Source organism: Cynara cardunculus, assembly GCF_001531365.2.
Source record: "Cynara cardunculus var. scolymus isolate 2C chromosome LG 3, CcrdV1, whole genome shotgun sequence".
Classification (NCBI taxonomy): Eukaryota; Viridiplantae; Streptophyta; class Magnoliopsida; order Asterales; family Asteraceae; genus Cynara; species Cynara cardunculus.
In genome coordinates this window covers 8,004,411-8,022,764 of record NC_037530.1, presented here as the reverse complement: position 1 = coordinate 8,022,764, position 18,354 = coordinate 8,004,411, and the positions used below count along the sequence as shown (strand labels likewise).

General features: G+C 33.6%; 3 protein-coding genes across 3 annotated transcripts; all 3 read left to right on the top strand.

The window, feature by feature from the left end:
* Positions 1 to 44: 44 nt before the first annotated feature.
* LOC112510087 (UDP-glycosyltransferase 76B1-like) lies at positions 45 to 974 on the top strand. Its single transcript, XM_025115373.1, has one exon. It carries the CDS (start codon positions 45 to 47, stop codon positions 927 to 929), a length of 885 nt encoding a protein of 294 aa, XP_024971141.1. The 3' UTR covers positions 930 to 974.
* Positions 975 to 3,379: 2,405 nt separating this feature from the next.
* LOC112508722 lies at positions 3,380 to 8,750 on the top strand. Its single transcript, XM_025113432.1, has 8 exons — positions 3,380 to 3,385; positions 4,768 to 4,836; positions 4,918 to 4,994; positions 6,009 to 6,155; positions 6,805 to 7,106; positions 7,248 to 7,469; positions 7,615 to 7,890; positions 8,293 to 8,750. Exons 1-8 carry the CDS (start codon positions 3,380 to 3,382, stop codon positions 8,748 to 8,750), a joined length of 1,557 nt encoding a protein of 518 aa, XP_024969200.1.
* A 4,390-nt stretch (positions 8,751 to 13,140) lies between these two features.
* LOC112508721 (protein FAR1-RELATED SEQUENCE 5-like) lies at positions 13,141 to 16,733 on the top strand. Its single transcript, XM_025113431.1, has 10 exons — positions 13,141 to 13,261; positions 13,934 to 13,950; positions 14,067 to 14,756; positions 14,836 to 14,912; positions 15,024 to 15,282; positions 15,365 to 15,458; positions 15,557 to 15,909; positions 15,999 to 16,085; positions 16,167 to 16,472; positions 16,680 to 16,733. The coding sequence occupies exons 1-10, from the start codon at positions 13,141 to 13,143 to the stop codon at positions 16,731 to 16,733; spliced, it is 2,058 nt and encodes a 685-aa protein (XP_024969199.1).
* Positions 16,734 to 18,354: the final 1,621 nt, after the last annotated feature.

Sequence of the window (18,354 nt, the reverse complement as noted above, 5' to 3'; positions counted from 1 at the left end):
CACCCATCAATTTTTATTTGACATGGAATTGATTTCATGTAGAAATGAAGTCGGAAGAATTGGTGCCGGGACTCGAACCACTTAAAGTGAAAGACCTACCGAAGTTCATGACGAGTGAGCCGGTGGAGACATGCAAGCTATTGGAACTCATGGTCCAAGGAACCAAAAGAGCACAAGCCGTGATATGGAACACATTCAAAGATCTGGAACAAGTGGAACTATCCACACTAATAAGTCGTGGTTTCCAAAAGCCACATTTCATGATCGGACCATTTCACAAATACTTCCCAACATCACCATCAAGCAGCCTCCTAGACGAAGATCAAACATCCATCTCATGGTTGGACACCCACCCACACAAGTCTGTGTTATACGTTAGTTTTGGTAGTCTAGCCATGATTGAAGAATCCCAGTTCTTGGAGATGGCTTGGGGTTTGGCTAATAGCAAGCAACCATTTCTATGGGTGGTTAGACCAGGGTCCATACGGGGTTCCGAGTGGCTTGAACCGTTGCCAGATGGGTTTTTGGCGAGAATTGCACTAGGAAGAGGGTATATTGTGAAATGGGCTCCACAACAAGAGGTATTGGCTCATCCTGCAATCGGAGGATTTCTGACTCATAATGGATGGAACTCGACGATAGAGAGCATCTGTGAAGGGGTTCCAATGATCTGTGCGCCATGTTTCGGTGATCAACCAGTGAATGCAAGATATGTAAGCGATGTTTGGAAGATTGGGGTAGAACTGGAAAATGGGTTGGAGAGGGGAGGGATTGAAAGTTCAATAAAGAGAGTGATGGTTGATGAAGAAGGGATTGAAATGAAGGATCGAGTCCTGAAATTGAAGGAGAAAGTAAAGGTTTGCCTAAAGAAAGGAGGTTCATCATACACATCACTTGAGGATTTGGTGAATTACATTTTGTCATTTTAGTTGAGAAACAAATACCCAATCAAAACACACATACACCATTTGTAAGCTTTAGTATCATATCAGAGCTCTTTGATTGCTCAACATCCAGGCTCGTTCCTGACATGTTTTAGGTCCTCGGCGAACATAAAAACAGAAGTCCCACTACAAGAAACAAGGCTTTTAACAACTTTTGTTGTCGCTAAAAGTCCGTTTATCATTGAAAATAGTATATAACAAAAACATGTTGTCGCTATAACTTGTGACACATGTCATCGCTAAAAGGCGCATCGTCAAAACTCACTTTTCTTGTAGTGACCTGCGGTAAATACAAAAAAAAAAAAATCAATAGATGTTTTTCATTAGTATAAAATTGAGTACAAGAAATGTTAATAATTTACTGAGTAAATAAATCTTATTTATCTTTATTATAGATATATAAAAGTGTACTTAAATTTACGTACTTCTTATTAGGTAATTTTAAACCAAGAGTATATAAACTATGGTTGATAAATTTTTATAAAAAGTAAGAATTTTTTATTTTATAACAAGAAATATGTGTTATTTTGATACAAAAAGAGAATTCGTGTTAATGAAATAATCGTGAGGTCAATGAGAGATTAATAATAAAGAAGATTATCAAGGTAATATCGACAAGTAGACAAATGAAAATCAATAAGAATATGAAAGAAAAAATGATCCATTGGGATCTAGTAAAAATAAATAATGAATTAACATATAATATGCAAGGTCAACAAATGATTGTTTGAGCATTTAAATATAATCTTGTGGTGTGGTGAAATCCCAATGAAAGATACATAAGTCAAACAATTGATGAAAATATTTAAATTCTATTTTTTTTTTTTTTTTTGCTCAACTAAAATAAGATGTTAATATTAAAAGTTTATGGAATATGACATATATAAAAGACATTACTAAATACATCTAGTAGAAAAAATTTATTGATTAATCACAAAACCATGAAACACGTCATAAATCATAATAACAATAGATTAATTGTCAAAAAAAAAGTAAAATATTTTATGTAGAAACAAAAATAGATAACAATAGTCAACAAAAACAATTAAAACAACATAACCAAATAGCAATAGTCAATAAAAATAGAAATTGATAAAACTATCTAACAAAAATATATAGCAATAACAAGCACATGATCTTAACGTTGAATTATTGAAGCACGAAAATAGTCAAGAATATAGAGATAGCAATATCCAACATCATTGGACCTTGTTGGAGATAAAAAAAAATTAGAGGGGCAATAAACAATAGCATATAATGAATGACAATTTTTTTTTCTTTCTTCTCCAATGTAATTAGTTGATATATTTTTGGGTCCTTATTATCTACTAAATTATTTCTCTCTTATTATATGCTACAATTTTTTGGTTTCTTTAATTTACTAAATTCATTTAGGTGCTGTTTGTTTTTCAAAAAAAAAGCACTTAATTGCCTCTTATGTCTGAATCGGTCAGACATTGAGGGATTAAGTGCGTTTGTTTTTTTTTTTAAATTAAGTGCTTAGAACATCTGATTTCATCTGAATTATTTAGAGGTAAAATGCAGTCTAAAAACCTCTTAATCGCGTCGCCTCAAGCTCTCGCCTACCCTCCGCCATGTTCCGCCATTATTTGGGGACTGCCTTAGGGCTGCTTCGATTCGATAGCAGGCGTTGGAGAGGACGACGGGGAGGTCGTTGTTAGGGTTGCCATTGGAAGGATTCGATTACAAGTCAATTTTAGGGCAGTGTTGCGAGATGCCTAATGTTTTTCCATCTCCATCTTCAGAAATCCAAACCATTTATGGGTATTTAAACCAACCAAGCGTAAACAAGGGCTTTCAGTTCCTTAGCAGCTAGGGTTCTTCAATCTTCCCTTTTCCTTCATTGGAAATGGAAAAACATTAGGCATTGGAAACGATCATAATCAAGTTCATGATGTTAACAGTGATTCCACTTCTGATTTCCATTGTGAGCTTGGATCGTTTGAACACCAATTTCGTTTAAATGATTGGATATTTCAGTTAAATTTAATTGAAATGAATTGATTCAGATTTCAGACGTAAAAACAAACAGTCTGACTGATTCAGATTTCAGACTTCAGCACCACCTCTTAAAATTCAGAAGTGAATTCAGACTTCAGACTTCAGCACCTCTTAAAAAACAAACGCCACCTTAGACTACTATATATTTTAAGGGAAAAATTTGGGCCCCTGATATTTTTGGGCCCTGGGCGGGCGCCCGTGCTGCCCTTCCCCAGGGACGACCCTGTCAACAGCAGATGCATGTGTTCTTCTTTGCCCTACTCTCTCAACATTTCTATTATCTTAACCCAAAAAGATCTGCATTTGAAACTACAAGAACGGTGCTTGATTGGTTTGAACTTGACTCCAAAGGTCAAAAGTGTCCGGAGATCTCAGGTTCAAATCCAAGAAGGAACAAAAATCCATTTGTGGCCATGGAGGTTCAAATACGGTGACTCCAGGTTACGAGCAAAGTATGTGGTCGTTTTGGGATTAGTCGGTACGCATAACGGGTTAAATATCCAGCTTAATAAAAGAAGATTTGCATTTGGGTCATGTATTTATTTCTTGTCGAGTTTGTTCAACAATTACATTCCATTTCATTGTTTAATTATTAATTTATTTATATTTTTTTCCCTTTTCAAATGAAAAGTAAAAACAAAAGCAAAATTAAAAAAATCCAAACTTTGAAACCCTCTCGACTCATCCTTAAACCGAAAACTAGCTGGTTCTTCCCAAAATACGTTAAGGTACAGCAGCTAGGGCTGTAAACGAGCCGAACATTCAGTAAACTATTCGTGAACCGTTCGGTGGGAAGTTCGTTTATTTAATAAATAAACGGACATGAACAATTTTTTTTGTTCGTTTAGTTAAACGAACGAACATGAACAAGAGTCTCGTTCATTCATTTATGTTCGTGAACGTTCGTTCATTTACCGTTCGTTTATATTCGTTCGTTTATGTTCATTTATATACTAAATTTAATATATAATCTTTTGTTTATTTACTTTAAATTCAAATAATATTTATTTATGTTCGTTTAGCCCGTTCGTTTATGTTCGTTCGTTTACGTTCGTTTAGCATGTTAACAAACGAACACGAACACACCTGATTTCTAAACGAACGAAGACGAACACAAAGATTTTCGTTCGTTTACCGTTCGTGTTCGTTCGTTTGTTCGGTTAAGTTAAACGAACGAACATGAACAAGCCTCCGTTCGTGTTCGTTTGGTTCGTTTACAGCCCTAACAGCAGCTGTTCACCGGTTTTTGGTTAACTTATGTACATTTATTACTTTGGACCTGTTTACTTATGGCTTAATGAGCTTACCGGATAAATGGGCTTATTCGCACAACCATTTTAAGGTGTTTACTTCGGGCTTATTCGCCCAGCCATGGGCTTATTCGCACAGATGGGTACCAGGAGTTGTCCACGTTAAGCCACAAAAAAGACCTGCCTTACCCTTCAACCCCACACCTCTCTTTTCTCCTCCAAGTCGCTCCCTTCTCTTCCAATCTTCTCCTCCAATCTTCTCATTCAAGAACCCTAATCGGCTGAAATAGTTTCTCCTCAAATCAAGTCTCTCTTATAATTACATATTTTTGTTATATAAGGTTGCCAATTTGAGGCAACGATTATACCATTCTATTGCACCTGGACGGCTTGCTGGTGATCGGAAGGGAGTTGTTCCTGCTTCAGGGTTTTCCTTTAGTGCATAACAGATCTGGAAAGTTATCAAGGAGAATCGAGACCTTGACTCCTTTTGAAGCTTCAAGAATATTCCATGTTTATTCTGTGTGTTATTGCTTTTGATGCTTCTGCAGGTGATGGTGGCCACTGTGCGCTGTGAAGAAATTGCTAATGAGAAGTACTCTGCCTTTGTTGCAAACAAGGTTCATCGTTTTCATGTTTCATTATTCACAGGGATTTCTTCTCTTGAGGTATTGAAACTAATTTCTTTGTAAGTATCACAGGAATGGTGCGAACTAGAGGATGCTATGAAGTCTCAATTGGTGCTCGATATTTCTGGGTTTATGCTCGATATTTCTGGGTTTGTTTAACAGCAGCTTGTTTAACAGCAAATAATGAAGCAACTCGATATTTGTTTTGTTTCGTTATAGGTATGGAACAAACGGGTGAAGCCCATAGTTAATCCTCAGGGGTAAATTGGTCATTTCTGTTATTCAGACTGTTGATTCAGATAGAAAAGTAAACAGCAACCCAAATTTATCCAGACAGTCAAATTTATCCAGACAGACAAATTTATCCATACAAGACTTAATAGAAAATTTGGTAAACAGTCCCTTTATGTTTTTGTGTTGTTCATGTTTCCTAGTTTTTGGGTTGTATTATTAAATGGTTAGCATTTTTGTTTAGATCTGTCCCAATATATGTAGTACGTTAAAAAAATAAGAATAAATATTTATATATAAAAAATGCAAAAAAAAACCAAAAAATACAATTTTTTATTAAATATTCACCACAAAATAATTAAATTTTTTATTAAATATTCACCACAAATTTTTTTATTAAATACTCACCACATGTTTCCTAGTTTTAAGACATTTCTAGAGAATCTCTTAAAAAAATCATTTTTAATTTTTTTTGAGAAAATGTTTTTTAAAGAAAAACAAAAAAAAAAAACGTTTTTTTTTAAATTCCCATAGATTGAAATAATTTCATGGGATTCAACCAATTGTATCTTGAATTCATCGGAGACTTTTATAAATTATTTTTAAGGTAAAATGTATGAAATAGTAACCTAATTTTATAAAATTCTTTATTATAACATTGTAATTTTAATTTTTTTTATTACAAAATATACTTTCAAAATATTTTCTATTAGGTTATCGTCAGTGGCGGATGTAAATGGAAGCTGTTGGGGTCCGGGGCCCCTAAAAAAAAAATTTAGAAAGCCCAATTTATTTTTAGTTTATAATTTAATTTGGTTGGACCTCCAACAATAAAACTATGAAGGCCCCTCTCCTTGGTCTTTCTCTTCACACCAATTCACTTCATGCTTCTGCCTTCAAGTTTGTGTTCGTCCCTTGCGAGTTGCGTGCAGGCAGCGGACTGCTTCTTCTTCTTCGGTTCTTCCCGCCAACAGCCTGCTTCTTCTTCTTCCCGCCAGGCGCCAGCAACTTGCTTCTTCTTCTTCTTTTTCTTCTTCTTCTTGTGGTGCAGAGTGCGGTAGCCGGCTACAACCTATTAGGTTAATTTGGGTAAATTTTTTGATTTCTAAATTCTAATATTTAATTTTAAATGACTTTAATTTCATTGTTTGGTATTTTGGTAAATGCTTTATGTTAGGTTCATTTTGCAATTTTATAGACAAATGGAAATGTTAGGTTAATTTTGCAATTTTGTAGGAAAATGGAAATGTTAAGTTAATTTTGCAATTTTGTAGGCAAATGGAAATAACACTATTGAGAAAGATAAACCATTGATTTTTATCTTATTATTGTTATTGCTAGAAAAAATGGAAAGATTTTTTAAAAGGAAAGCATCAACACCTGAATCGAGTTTCGCTCTTTCGATGCCCTACGAAATTGATTTGAACGATCTTCCTTGGGATCCAGCCGATAGGAAAAAGATTTCGGAATATCATCCTAATCAAAGGGATGAAATAAGGAGAAAATACTTGTTTAAAGGACCTTGTCAACCACGAGGTCATGCATTTCTAAAAAAATATGTAGGGAGTAAAGGAAGACGTTTTTGTCCGGCTTGGTTTGATCAATACGCTAATTGGTTGGAGTATAGTGTAAAAACGATAGAGCTTTTTGTTTGTGTTGTTATTTGTTTAGAGATCATTACGTAGGATAATGTGGGAGTGATGCTTTTGTAACAGATGGCTTTAACAGTTGGAATAAAATGGAGAGACTTGGTCTTCATGTTGGCGACATTAATAGTTTTCACAATAGAGCACTTAAGAAATGTGAGGATCTAATGAGCCACGATCGATCTATCGCCGTTGCCTTTCATAAGCAAACTGAGAAGGAGAAGAATGAGCACCGAATACGATTAAATGCTTCAATTAAGGCTTGTAGATTCTTGTTGAAGAATGCATTGACCTTTCGTGGTCACGATGAATCTGAAATATCTATTTCTAAAGGCATGTTCTTAGAAACATTAGCCTTAATTGGTGATTGCAATGAGGATATAGGTAAAGTTATATTAAAAAATGCTCCAAAGAATAATCAAATGGTGTCTCCAAGTATTCAAAAAGATATTGCTGCTTGTTTTACAAATCAAATACTCAACTCCATTCGTAAAGAAGTTGGTGATGATGTGTTCTCATTTCTAGTTGATGAGTCTAGTGACGTTTCTAAGAAGGAACAAATGGCGGTGGTTTTAGGATATGTTAATGCACGTGGTATTGTTAAGGAGAGATTTTTTGGTATTGTTCATGTGACGGGGACATCTTCTTCAATTCTTAAATCTGCCATTGATACTTTATTTGTTGAACATGGATTGAGTTTGAAACAAGTAAGAGGGCAAGGTTATGATGGAGCAAGCAATATGTGCGGTGAGTTCAATGGATTAAAGGCCTTGATCTTGAATGAAAATAGCTCAGCATATTATATCCATTGTTTTGCTAACCAACTTCAATTAGTTATTGTGGCGGTTGCAAATAAACATGACGGAGTTGAGAACTTTTTTTAATATGTTAGGAATGGTGATCAATGTGGTGAATGCTTATTGCAAGCGTAAAGACATGCTTCGACAAAGTTACAAAGATAAAGTGCAAGAAGCAATTGGTAAGTGTGAAATTGATATTGGAACAGGGAAATACCAAGAGCTTTCTCTTATACGAGYCGGAGATACATGGTGGGGTTCTCATTACAAAACCATTTTGAGCTTGATTGCTTTGTTTCCAAATGTTGTTGAAGTGCTCCAGTATGTTGAAGAGGACGGGGATAATGGCTTTAGTCGCACTCAAGCAACTGGTATTTTAGCATATTTGAAGACATTTGATTTCGTGATTTATTTGCGTTTGATGTTTCATATTTTAGAGGTCACATACTTGTTGTCACGGGCTCTTCAAAAAAAGGACCAAGATATTTTGGAAGCGGTTTCATTGATAAGAGGAACCAAACAACTATTGCAACAATTTAGAGAAACTGGTTTTGATCCACTTTTGAAGAAAATGTATTCTTTTTGTGAAGCAAATGGTATTAAAGCTTTGGATATGGAAGACCGTTATTCAAAAAACGGAAGACAAAGGACCAGCATCACCAATTGTCATTATTACAAATTTGATATTTTCAACACTGTTGTGGACATGCAAATTTAAGAGTTTGGGGATCGATTTAGTGAGGTAAGTACTGAATTTCTTAAAAATATAGCAGCTTTGAGTCCATGCGATTCATTTTCGCAGTTCAGTGTATCAGATTTATTGAAGTTGAGTGAGTTGTATCCTCAAGATTTTAGTCATATGGAAATGATCGCTCTTGAGAAACAACTTAACATGTATTATTTGATTGTGCGTCAGGATGAAAGATTTGCCAATTTGAGTGGTATTGCCGAGCTCTCTAGATTGCTAGTGGAAACAAAAAAGCATAAAACTTATCCTCTAGTATATCAGTTATTGAAGTTGGCTTTGGTTTTGCCAGTTGCTACCGCAACAGTCGAAAGATGTTTTTCTGCTATGAAGATTGTGAAGTCAAATTTGCGCAACAAAATCAGTGATGAATTTTTTAATGCTGCAATGATATGTACTATAGAAAAAGAAGCACTTCTCGCAGTTTCAAATGATGATGTAATTACTCAATTTCAAAAGACGAAGAGTCGTAGGGCACAGTTGTAAAATGTAACTTTTTATCATTATTGTATGAAATTGAAGTTAATTATTATTTTATCTTATATTATGCCCCTTACAATATATTTTTCTACGTCCGCCACTGGGTATCGTACTTTCAAAATTTTGTCCGTTATAGCATTGGGTAACATGCTGCCTTTTGAACAAGTTTTTCTTTGTTGACGTGTCAAACTTAAAATGACATGGAAACCACATAGGATAATCTGTTACACATGGGAAATGTGCGAAATAGCAAATTACTTTTACAAAATTTCTTATTATAGTATTGTATTTTCAGTTTTTTTTATTACAACGATATAATTTCAAAATATTTTTTATTAGAGTATCGTACTTTCAAAAATTTACCCGTTATAACATTGGATAGACGAGGCGGAACCGGTTCAAAAAGGGGTGTTGAAAAGGTAACGTGAAATCTTTGAGTTTCATACATTTTATATATCAATTGCATACTAATTTGTTCATTAATTTAAACATAACCATCTCAAGTGGAATCATGACCAAAGCTCATCCCCAAAAAAAGGACAAATGAAAGAATAACTTTAAACAACCTACGGAAAAATGTTGTTGAGAAAGATGGAGAAGATAGTAATTGTGACAAGACGGTTCCACTTGATTAAATATCATTGTTAGACGAATTTGAATAGGATGAGTTTTTTTAAGATGTTACACATGTTTAGTTTTTGGTATTACAAAGTAAGCAATGAAATTTACGATAAACTTAATGAACGAATGGTTTTTTATTCGTGAAATAGTGATCTTTTTTCAATATGTTTAATTTCTGATATTATAATTTTTAGTAAACATATTTGATTAAATTTACAATGTTTAAATGATAAAAATATTAAAATTAAAAAGTACAATGTTATAATAGAAATTAATGATGTTATAATAAAATAATTCTGAAAGTACAATACTATAATAAGAAATGTCATGTCAGCACAATCGTACATGTAGAGAGCTTACGTGGACAATGTGATGACAAAAAAACCTGATATAATGAGTAAATTTAATTTAAAAAGTTAACCAATGCTATAACGGTTAATTTTTAAAAGTACGATGCCCTAATAAAAAATATTTGAAAGTACAATGCTATAAWTAAAAAAAATTAAAAATATAATACTATAATAAGAAAATTTGTAAAAATAGGTTGTTATTTTACGAATTTTGCTTTTATTTTTAAATTTTTTTTCAGAAAATGTTTTTAAAAGAAAAATAAAAAAAATATGTTCTAGAAAATCCGGCGGTCGTCGTATCTCCAATCGGTCGGAAATTTCTAAAATTTATTTTCTAAAATATCCTTTTTTACAGAATATGTTTTTAAAGAAAAACATTTTTTGAAACTTACGGTGATTCACGCATCCGTCAAAAACTTTTGAAAATGGTTTTTTAAATATTTTTTCCAGAAAATGTTAAAAAAAAAACTTTTTTCTAGAAAATTCTGGCGGATCCTCAATCCGTCGGCAACTTTTAAAAAACGATTTTTCCAGAGTATCGACGGATAATACTTAATTAAATTTCATCGAAAATCTGCCATAAATTTTAACTAATTAATATTAATTAGTTTTTTTTATAAAAAATTGGACCCTATTGTGACAGATTTATGAGAGCTTATTTAAATAATAAATAAATAAATAATCCGTCGATAAATTAATCGAAATTAGTTTAATTTTAAAAAAAAATCTATGGTTATATTTGTTACAGAAGTTAACAAAAGTTGATTTTCTTATCTTTTTAGGATCTGTTAGAAATCCGACAATAATTTTTCGACAAAAAATCCGTCAGAAAATTTCTTGATAAAACCCCTTTATTTAATAGTGATATTTGTAAAAGTAAATGTGGATCTATTAAATATATCAGATGTTATAATACCAAAGGTTAATATGTTGCTAATATAAAGAGTAAATTACATTTTTCGTCTCTATGGTTTGTTAAACATTGTGATTTTCATTTTTATGGTTTAGAAAATGCAGTTTTCATCCTTATAATTTGTAATTTTTTGTTGTTTTCATCTTTATGATTTACAATTTATTATTATATCGGTCCCTGTGATTTACAATCCTTTACTGTGGTCTACTGTACTTGAAAGTAGGAATTAGTCTTGGGATGAAAAGAATAATAAATTGCAAATTATAGATATGAAAATCACAATTTTTAAACCACAGGGAAAAAAATATAAATTATTTACAAGCAACAAGTACGAAAATCATAATTTACTCTAATATGCAATATTACATGTGATTATATATAGACGTCAATACCTATTGGCCATATAAAAAATTATAGTGTAAATACGCGAATCTATTATCACATGTGATAATATATAAACATGGACTTATTCTTAGACGTGATAATTCATATATGAGAAATACAAAAAGAAAAGACGCAATTAAGGATAATCTTATTGAATCAAGTTTTTTTTATTAACCTAGATATTCAACCAGCTATGCAAGCCGACTAATTTCAAGACAACCAACCGTTTTGTGGATATCCCGGAGTCAACACATTTAAGCCTCGTGGCCGTAAGAAAATTTTTATTCCTCCTTGGATTCGTATATGAGACCTCCAGACACTTTCTAATATTTGGAACTCAAGCTCAAATCAATTAGACACCCCCTTTTGATTATTGCATACATATGAGAAACATAAATCTCTATTGAATTCAGATTTACAAATAAAACCCTAACATTATGGATTATTTCAACAGAGAGAGATGAAGTGGTGAGGGTGTAGTGGAGAAAGATATGGATGAAAAATAGGGATAGGGGTTGTTCATTTATCTCTTAATAGTTTTATTAAGAGGTAACTTTTGAATCGTTAAAAGGTGAATCTTGTTTGGCAATTTTTTTTTTGCCTCTTAATGGTTCTAAAACATTCTGAATGATTTTGTATCCTGGATCTCCCTTAACCATTCGGCGTTCTAATTTCATAGTAAATAATTACCAAACAATTATAATTCATTTTGCACTATATCATGAGAGCTTTTTAATCATTTTGCACCAAACCATTCAACAACTGTCAAACAACCCTTTAGTGTTTCGCGAGTCTTGAAATTAGATTTAGATGATTTACTTGTTTTAATATAATATTTTTTTAAAGTATATAATATTTATATACGATAAATAGAACAAATAAACTCACACATTTTATCATATTTAATGAGGTTTGAACTCCTAACCTCCTAAGAAACCAAAAACTCACATACCAATAGAGCAAAGATCCTTTAATTTTACATTTTAGTTTGGACGTGAATCTTTTCATTTAATTAGAGAATCTCGTTTTCTATTTGCTATTTTACCCTTAAATAAATTTTACCATTCTAAAAAATGGCTTGGATTTTTCTTATTATTTACAAAATTGCCATTGTTTTGATTTAGCCCTTCATTAGATTGGTGTAAAGTCATGATTGCTTCAAGTCTTTTCGTAATTTGATCGCATCATGCATTTTCTTTCTTGTATATAAGATTCATTTTATGAGAATCTACTATAATCAATTACATATGATACTATATTCTATTACATATGATAAACAGGATACTAAATTAAAGATGTGAAAGATGTTTGGCACGACCTAGGTTGCGGGCCAAGTCGTACGCACACCACTAGACCCTCTCACGTATATTATCACATGTGATAAAAGTATTCTCTATGTGATACTAAGATCCAACATATGTGATACTAAATTAGAGACGTAGACGACCTTTGACGCAACCTAGGTTGTGGGCCAAGTCGTCTACACACCGCTAGGTTTCTCACGTGTATTATCACATATGATAAAGGTGTTCTCGTTTGAACCTCCACACACACATATGTATGTATGTATATATATGTGTGTGTCAAGGATCGTGTGAGAAGAGAGGTTAAGATGAGAAACTTAAGAAGAAATCTGGACCTTTGATCACTTTTAATCTCAAAGCCCACCATGAATCACGCTTGATACGAGGACTGATACAATGCATCTCGTTGCCCTCATTCTAATGTGCATTCAAAGATGTAGATTTTTTCTTACGTTTCTCACATTAACTCTCCTCATACAATCCTTTACCTACGCATATATATATATATAGAGGTTGGTTCAAATAGAAACCAACCATATTGTGCAAACTATGTGAACCGATACCAACCAATCACATTCTTTCTTGACTTTAGGTTCAAATCTAATTTATAAATTAAAGATAAGGGTAATTTGGTAATTTAACCTTTTTGTAACCCCCTAATAATTAATTGGGTGTTACAAATCTTAAAAGATACCTCTAATTAATCATGAGATTTTTCTGATTTCTTTATTATTTCATGTTCATGTTCTTGATTTCAAGTGATGTTCTACAGATATTGAAATTGGTTGTCTAAGTGTAGAAGATTTTCGTTTCGTCCAAGATACATGGATAATCCTATTGTAAAAGAATTTCAGAATAATGAAAACGATAAACTTGATTCCAGATATGAATACGGTCGAAACACGATTCCCGATGATGAAGAAGACGATCAAAGCGTTCCGATTGGTAAGTGGTTAGTATTTCATGTATATTGTTTAAATGAACAACCATTACCTTTGTTGTATATTAAATATGCTTTGTAATATAGTTGAAATCGTCCAAGAATCTGATGCAATATCTGGTCCTACATATGTTCAAAAAACATACTACAAAATATGAAACAATGTCAGGAGATAATAAGACATACATTGTATATTAAATATGCTTTGTAATATAGTTGTAATTTTCGCTGTCTCCATGTTTCCATGTGTTCATGTGATCAGCGGCTGTGGTCGTTTACACATTCAAATGTTGTGGTCGTTCACACAGATGTTGTTCACACGATACGCAGGGCCGACATATGAACATAAGTTGTACATATGTTCATATTTGCTATATATTCGTCGAGCACACCTCTATGTGAACATTTTCACAACGTCAAGAGATGCAGATGTGTTCACAGGATGTTGTGGTAGTATGTCATGTCGTTGTTCATGTGGATGCATATGCCCACGTACTTTTCTCATTTTCACAGATTATTCAAAACAAAAGGTAGTTGCATATTACCTCAAACTCTTTTCTTTATGATATATGTCAACATGTCATGACAACCTTAGCTTGGTCTGGTATTTTTGAAAAATGCATCATGTTGTACCTGTAACATAAATGGTCATATCGGATTACATTACCTATTTATAGACAGTAGTAATAATGAGGTATGTTCGACAAATCAAGTAAGATATTTTTTTCAAGTTGTTTGGAGTTTCTCTTTACCTACCTGCTTGTTGATCTGGTAAATTCAATTATTGTTATACCAACGTTAATACCACAGCCTAACTACTTTTTCCCATCATATCTTGATAGCATAACTTCTTCACAACAAGAAGTTGATTATGACATAGGAGAGAGTTCAGAAAGAATAAAGTTTTTTATCCCGAAGGTCAATGACGCGCTTAATCCAAATATGAAAGCACAATATGCGACTATAAATGAAGTAGAAAGGACGTACAGGGCTTATGCGGACAACGCCGGCTTTGATGTTCGCATGCATGTAAAAAAGACGAACAAGCATGGCGAAATTCAAACTAGGTGGTTTGTCTGCAGTAGGGAGGGAAATCCAAAAAAGAAGGATTTTGATTCGTTGTACATGCAGCCGGGTGAGAGGAGATACCATAATACAAACATCAAACGTTGTGGTTGTAATGCTTGCATAAAAATCCATTTGACAAAGGATAGGGCTTGTTACGAGATATATGAGTTCGTTGAGGCACATAACCATGCATTGTTCAATAATAACGATCGTCGTTTCTCTCGGAAGAATAGACAGATGAAGTATACAGATTTCAAAACTGTACTAAATAGCTCGAGCTACAAAGTCGGCGCGAGGAGGGCTCACCGTATTCARACCGCATTGAACGGTGGATTTGAGCATACTCGCATCTCTGAAATTGACTTCAAGAATTTCAAGAGGGATGTTGTTGCTTGTGTTGCGAATAAGGACGCGACGATGTTGATCAATAAAGTATCAAACAGACGTGATGTTGTCCCCGGTTTTTTTTTAATATAAATGCAATGAGCAGGAGTTGAGCGCAATTTTCTAGGCGGATGAAGTTGCTAGAATTAACTACAAAGAATTTGGTGATGTCATATCGTTCGACGGTACCTTTCGCACTAACAAGTAAGATCACCAATTGCAATACAGTTCTTTAAAGTTGATCAGCTTTGATATTTTAACGGACATATGACATGGCTACGATCAGATACTCATATTTTTTTATTTGTATTCCAGGCATGCAATGATTTTTGTTCCTTTCTTGGCTGTTGACAACCATAAGGCGTCTGTTGTTGTTGGATCCGCTCTTATAAGTGGAGAGACGATTGATAACTTTACGTGGGTTCTAAAGGCCTTTCTAAAGTGTCATGCGAAGCAACCAGTGTTTGTAATTACAGACCAATGTTCTGCAATGAAACAGGCTATTCCGAAGGAGTTCACCGAATCCAAGCATCGACTATGTATGTGGCACATTATGAAGAAGGTCCCTTCAAAGGTAAGTAGTATATATTCGATGCTATCTAATTTAATGCGTTTTTTGTGTTATTCTTTCATATGCCGAAGCTTCGTTGACGCAGATTAGTGTCGCCCTAAATCATGATACTACGTTCAATAAAGTCATCAACAAGCTCGTACGGAACATTCATATTGGCCCATCGGAGTTCGAACGCCGTTAGAATGAGATGATAGATAAATACAATCTAGCCGGGGATACTTGGTTTACAGAGATGTATGAAATCCGACACTCGTGGATTCCTGCCTATTACAAGGACACACCGATGTCTGGGCTAATGAAAACAACATCAAGATCCGATACGAATCGTACTGGTTTGATTTGGTGCAATTCCTTAATAATTACGACGTAGCTATAGAAAAACAAATATACAGACAATCTGTTCACGAAACAGTGACGAGAACGACTAATCCCAAGTTTGTTACTCCATTGCGCTTAGAAAGTCATGCATCAAGCATATACAGTCGGAACGTGTTTTTTGACATCCAAAAGAAAATAAAGAAGGCTGTTTGGTTTTGTGTTATTGAGACCGTCGAATGCCGGGATGATTTCAAGTCATTCGTGATAAGCCAGAAGGCCAAGAAATCAGCTGACAACATCACGTATCTGGTATCCTATCCCTAACTCTCAACACAAAGGATTATATGATAATTTATTTTTTTCTTGACTGATGTTGTTGGAAACTTCTTTCATGACAGGTGGGCCGTAATTACTCAACAAACACAGTCGAATGCGATTGTAACCTATTTACACGTAATGGGTATCTCTGTCGTCACGCGTTCAAGGTACTAATAAAAGACGAAGTTGAATGCATTCCGGAAAAATACGTATTACGTCGATGGAAATAAGAGTTAGTTCCAGTACAGATACAGTCCGCAAGAGTTCGTTATGGGGAGGTCAACGCCGAGAAAGAAAAGTCTATAATTGATGTATATTCCAAGATCGACGACATAATAAGCATCGCCCACAATGATCAATCTATATTAGATAGATTGGGGCGTAACCTCGAAAAATTCATGGTTGATATAGAGAAGGAAGTTCCATACGAAGACCCATCACAACAAAAGTTGGACGCGATTAGAGATCATCTAGGTGTTTCCATACCTGATAAGGTGGACATTCTACCACCATCTGGAATAAGGAACAAAGGTTGTGGAACTGGAAAGAGGCTGGTAAGTGTATCTGAGAAAATGCAAACTAATTGCAAAAAGGCTAAACGAAAATGTGTAACGTGTGGACAACGTAGTGGTCATGACTCACGTAATTGCCCAGAATTGATAGATTAGTTAGATGACAAGTATTTAGAATTCTTATCGTTTTGTTCTAATAAGTCGGCGTTATCGAAACATATTGTTCATGTGGCTTTATTTGTTAAACAGCTTGAACTTGATCTCAGTGTTTTGCTTGAATCAGTAGTTGATGTTATTTGTTAGTGCCATTAGTGTTATTGATACGTTATGTACATTTTATATTTTTTTTAATATATCTTATACGGTTTCATCAACTTTTCGGGGATGGAAGGAACTCCGTCTGAATGAATATACTTAAATACATTGAACTACGAAGTCATTAAAAGGTATGTGTTCATTATGTTTCTAACATGTAGCGATCCCACAGATACAGTATATGAAACCTAGATGCAATTCACGATATTACACAAATATATAACATGTTCGTCACTACAAAAATTGAACCTTACTGGAACGATCATTTTACGTAGATAACATAAAAACAGCAGACTACAGAAACACAGTTCACACTAGAAGGCTATTGGTTTGCATGATGCATTTATCACGTTTGATGTTTCATGCATATATCAAGATCTATGTAGCATTCACATACTTCTCATAAGGGTCATTATACATCTCATCATATTGTAGGTCAAATCATGAAGCAAAGCCATCAAAATGCGTGATTTTCATATATCGATGTTACGAGATAAAAATACATATGTATTTAAATGGTTGTATACAAAAAATAAAGTTCAGAACGCACCTGACAAGATGATACAAGTTCATGTTACGCTAGATAGTATCAACACGTCCATCCATATGTTAAATGACATGGAAACTCACACATACCAGTTGCACTCCCACGCTTCCTCATGAGTTCAACGCTCTTGCATGTTGAATGACACAATACGGTCCACGGAAATAGTGATCAGTTAAAACTGCCACAAGTGGTGTGAATATGTTGGTGTCAGTATATCAATATATACAGAAATCACAGTTTCATCAATACACAAATCAACATAATGCTAGATGAGACATTTGTCATTTTCAAGTTTCCGGTAGATAAATTTGTTTCAATCTGATTATGAAATGGTTTCATTGTTTGCTAATTAAACATGTTATTAATAATTATGAAATGGTTTCTCTATCGTTATGCACCCATTTCATCGACAAAAGTTTTGCAATCCAACATGGTTTCACGGTTTCATCAATACACTAATCAACGTAATGCCTAATGAGAAATTTGTCATTTTCATGTTATTGGTAGATGGATCCGTTTCATCGAAATAATGAAATTGCTTCACTGTTTGGCTAATTACACAACATTTTCTTAACAATTATGAAATGGTTTCACTTTCTTTATGCACCTATTTCATCAGCCAATTTCTTCCAATACGAACACGTTTCATAGAGTCAATGCATTTACCATTACATGTTTTGTTAACCATTAAGTGAACAAAATCATCCAAAAAAAAAAAAAAAATGAAACAATTTCATCAAATATTGTTGATAAGAAAACAAGATTATGCAACAATATTATATTACGCAACAAGTTCATCCCCAAAAGTTTCATAAAACAAGTTCCTCAATGAACATTTTCATGAACCAATCTGCATATGTTTCAGAAAACAAGCTCCTCAATGAACGTTTTTTTGAACAAATCTAACATGAATATGTTTCACAGTTGATTATATTTTTACCGGTTCATGAATCTTTGTTTGGATCTGTTACTGATTTCGTGGATTAATGAATATAATAATTTTCGATTTTCATATTATTACCACTAATATACCGAGAAACCAAATAACAATATTCAATTTTT

Coding starts and splice junctions, on each gene's coding strand:
- LOC112510087 (XM_025115373.1), top strand. CDS start 45: ATGAAGTCGGAAGAATTGGTGCCGGGACTCGAACCACTTAAAGTGAAA.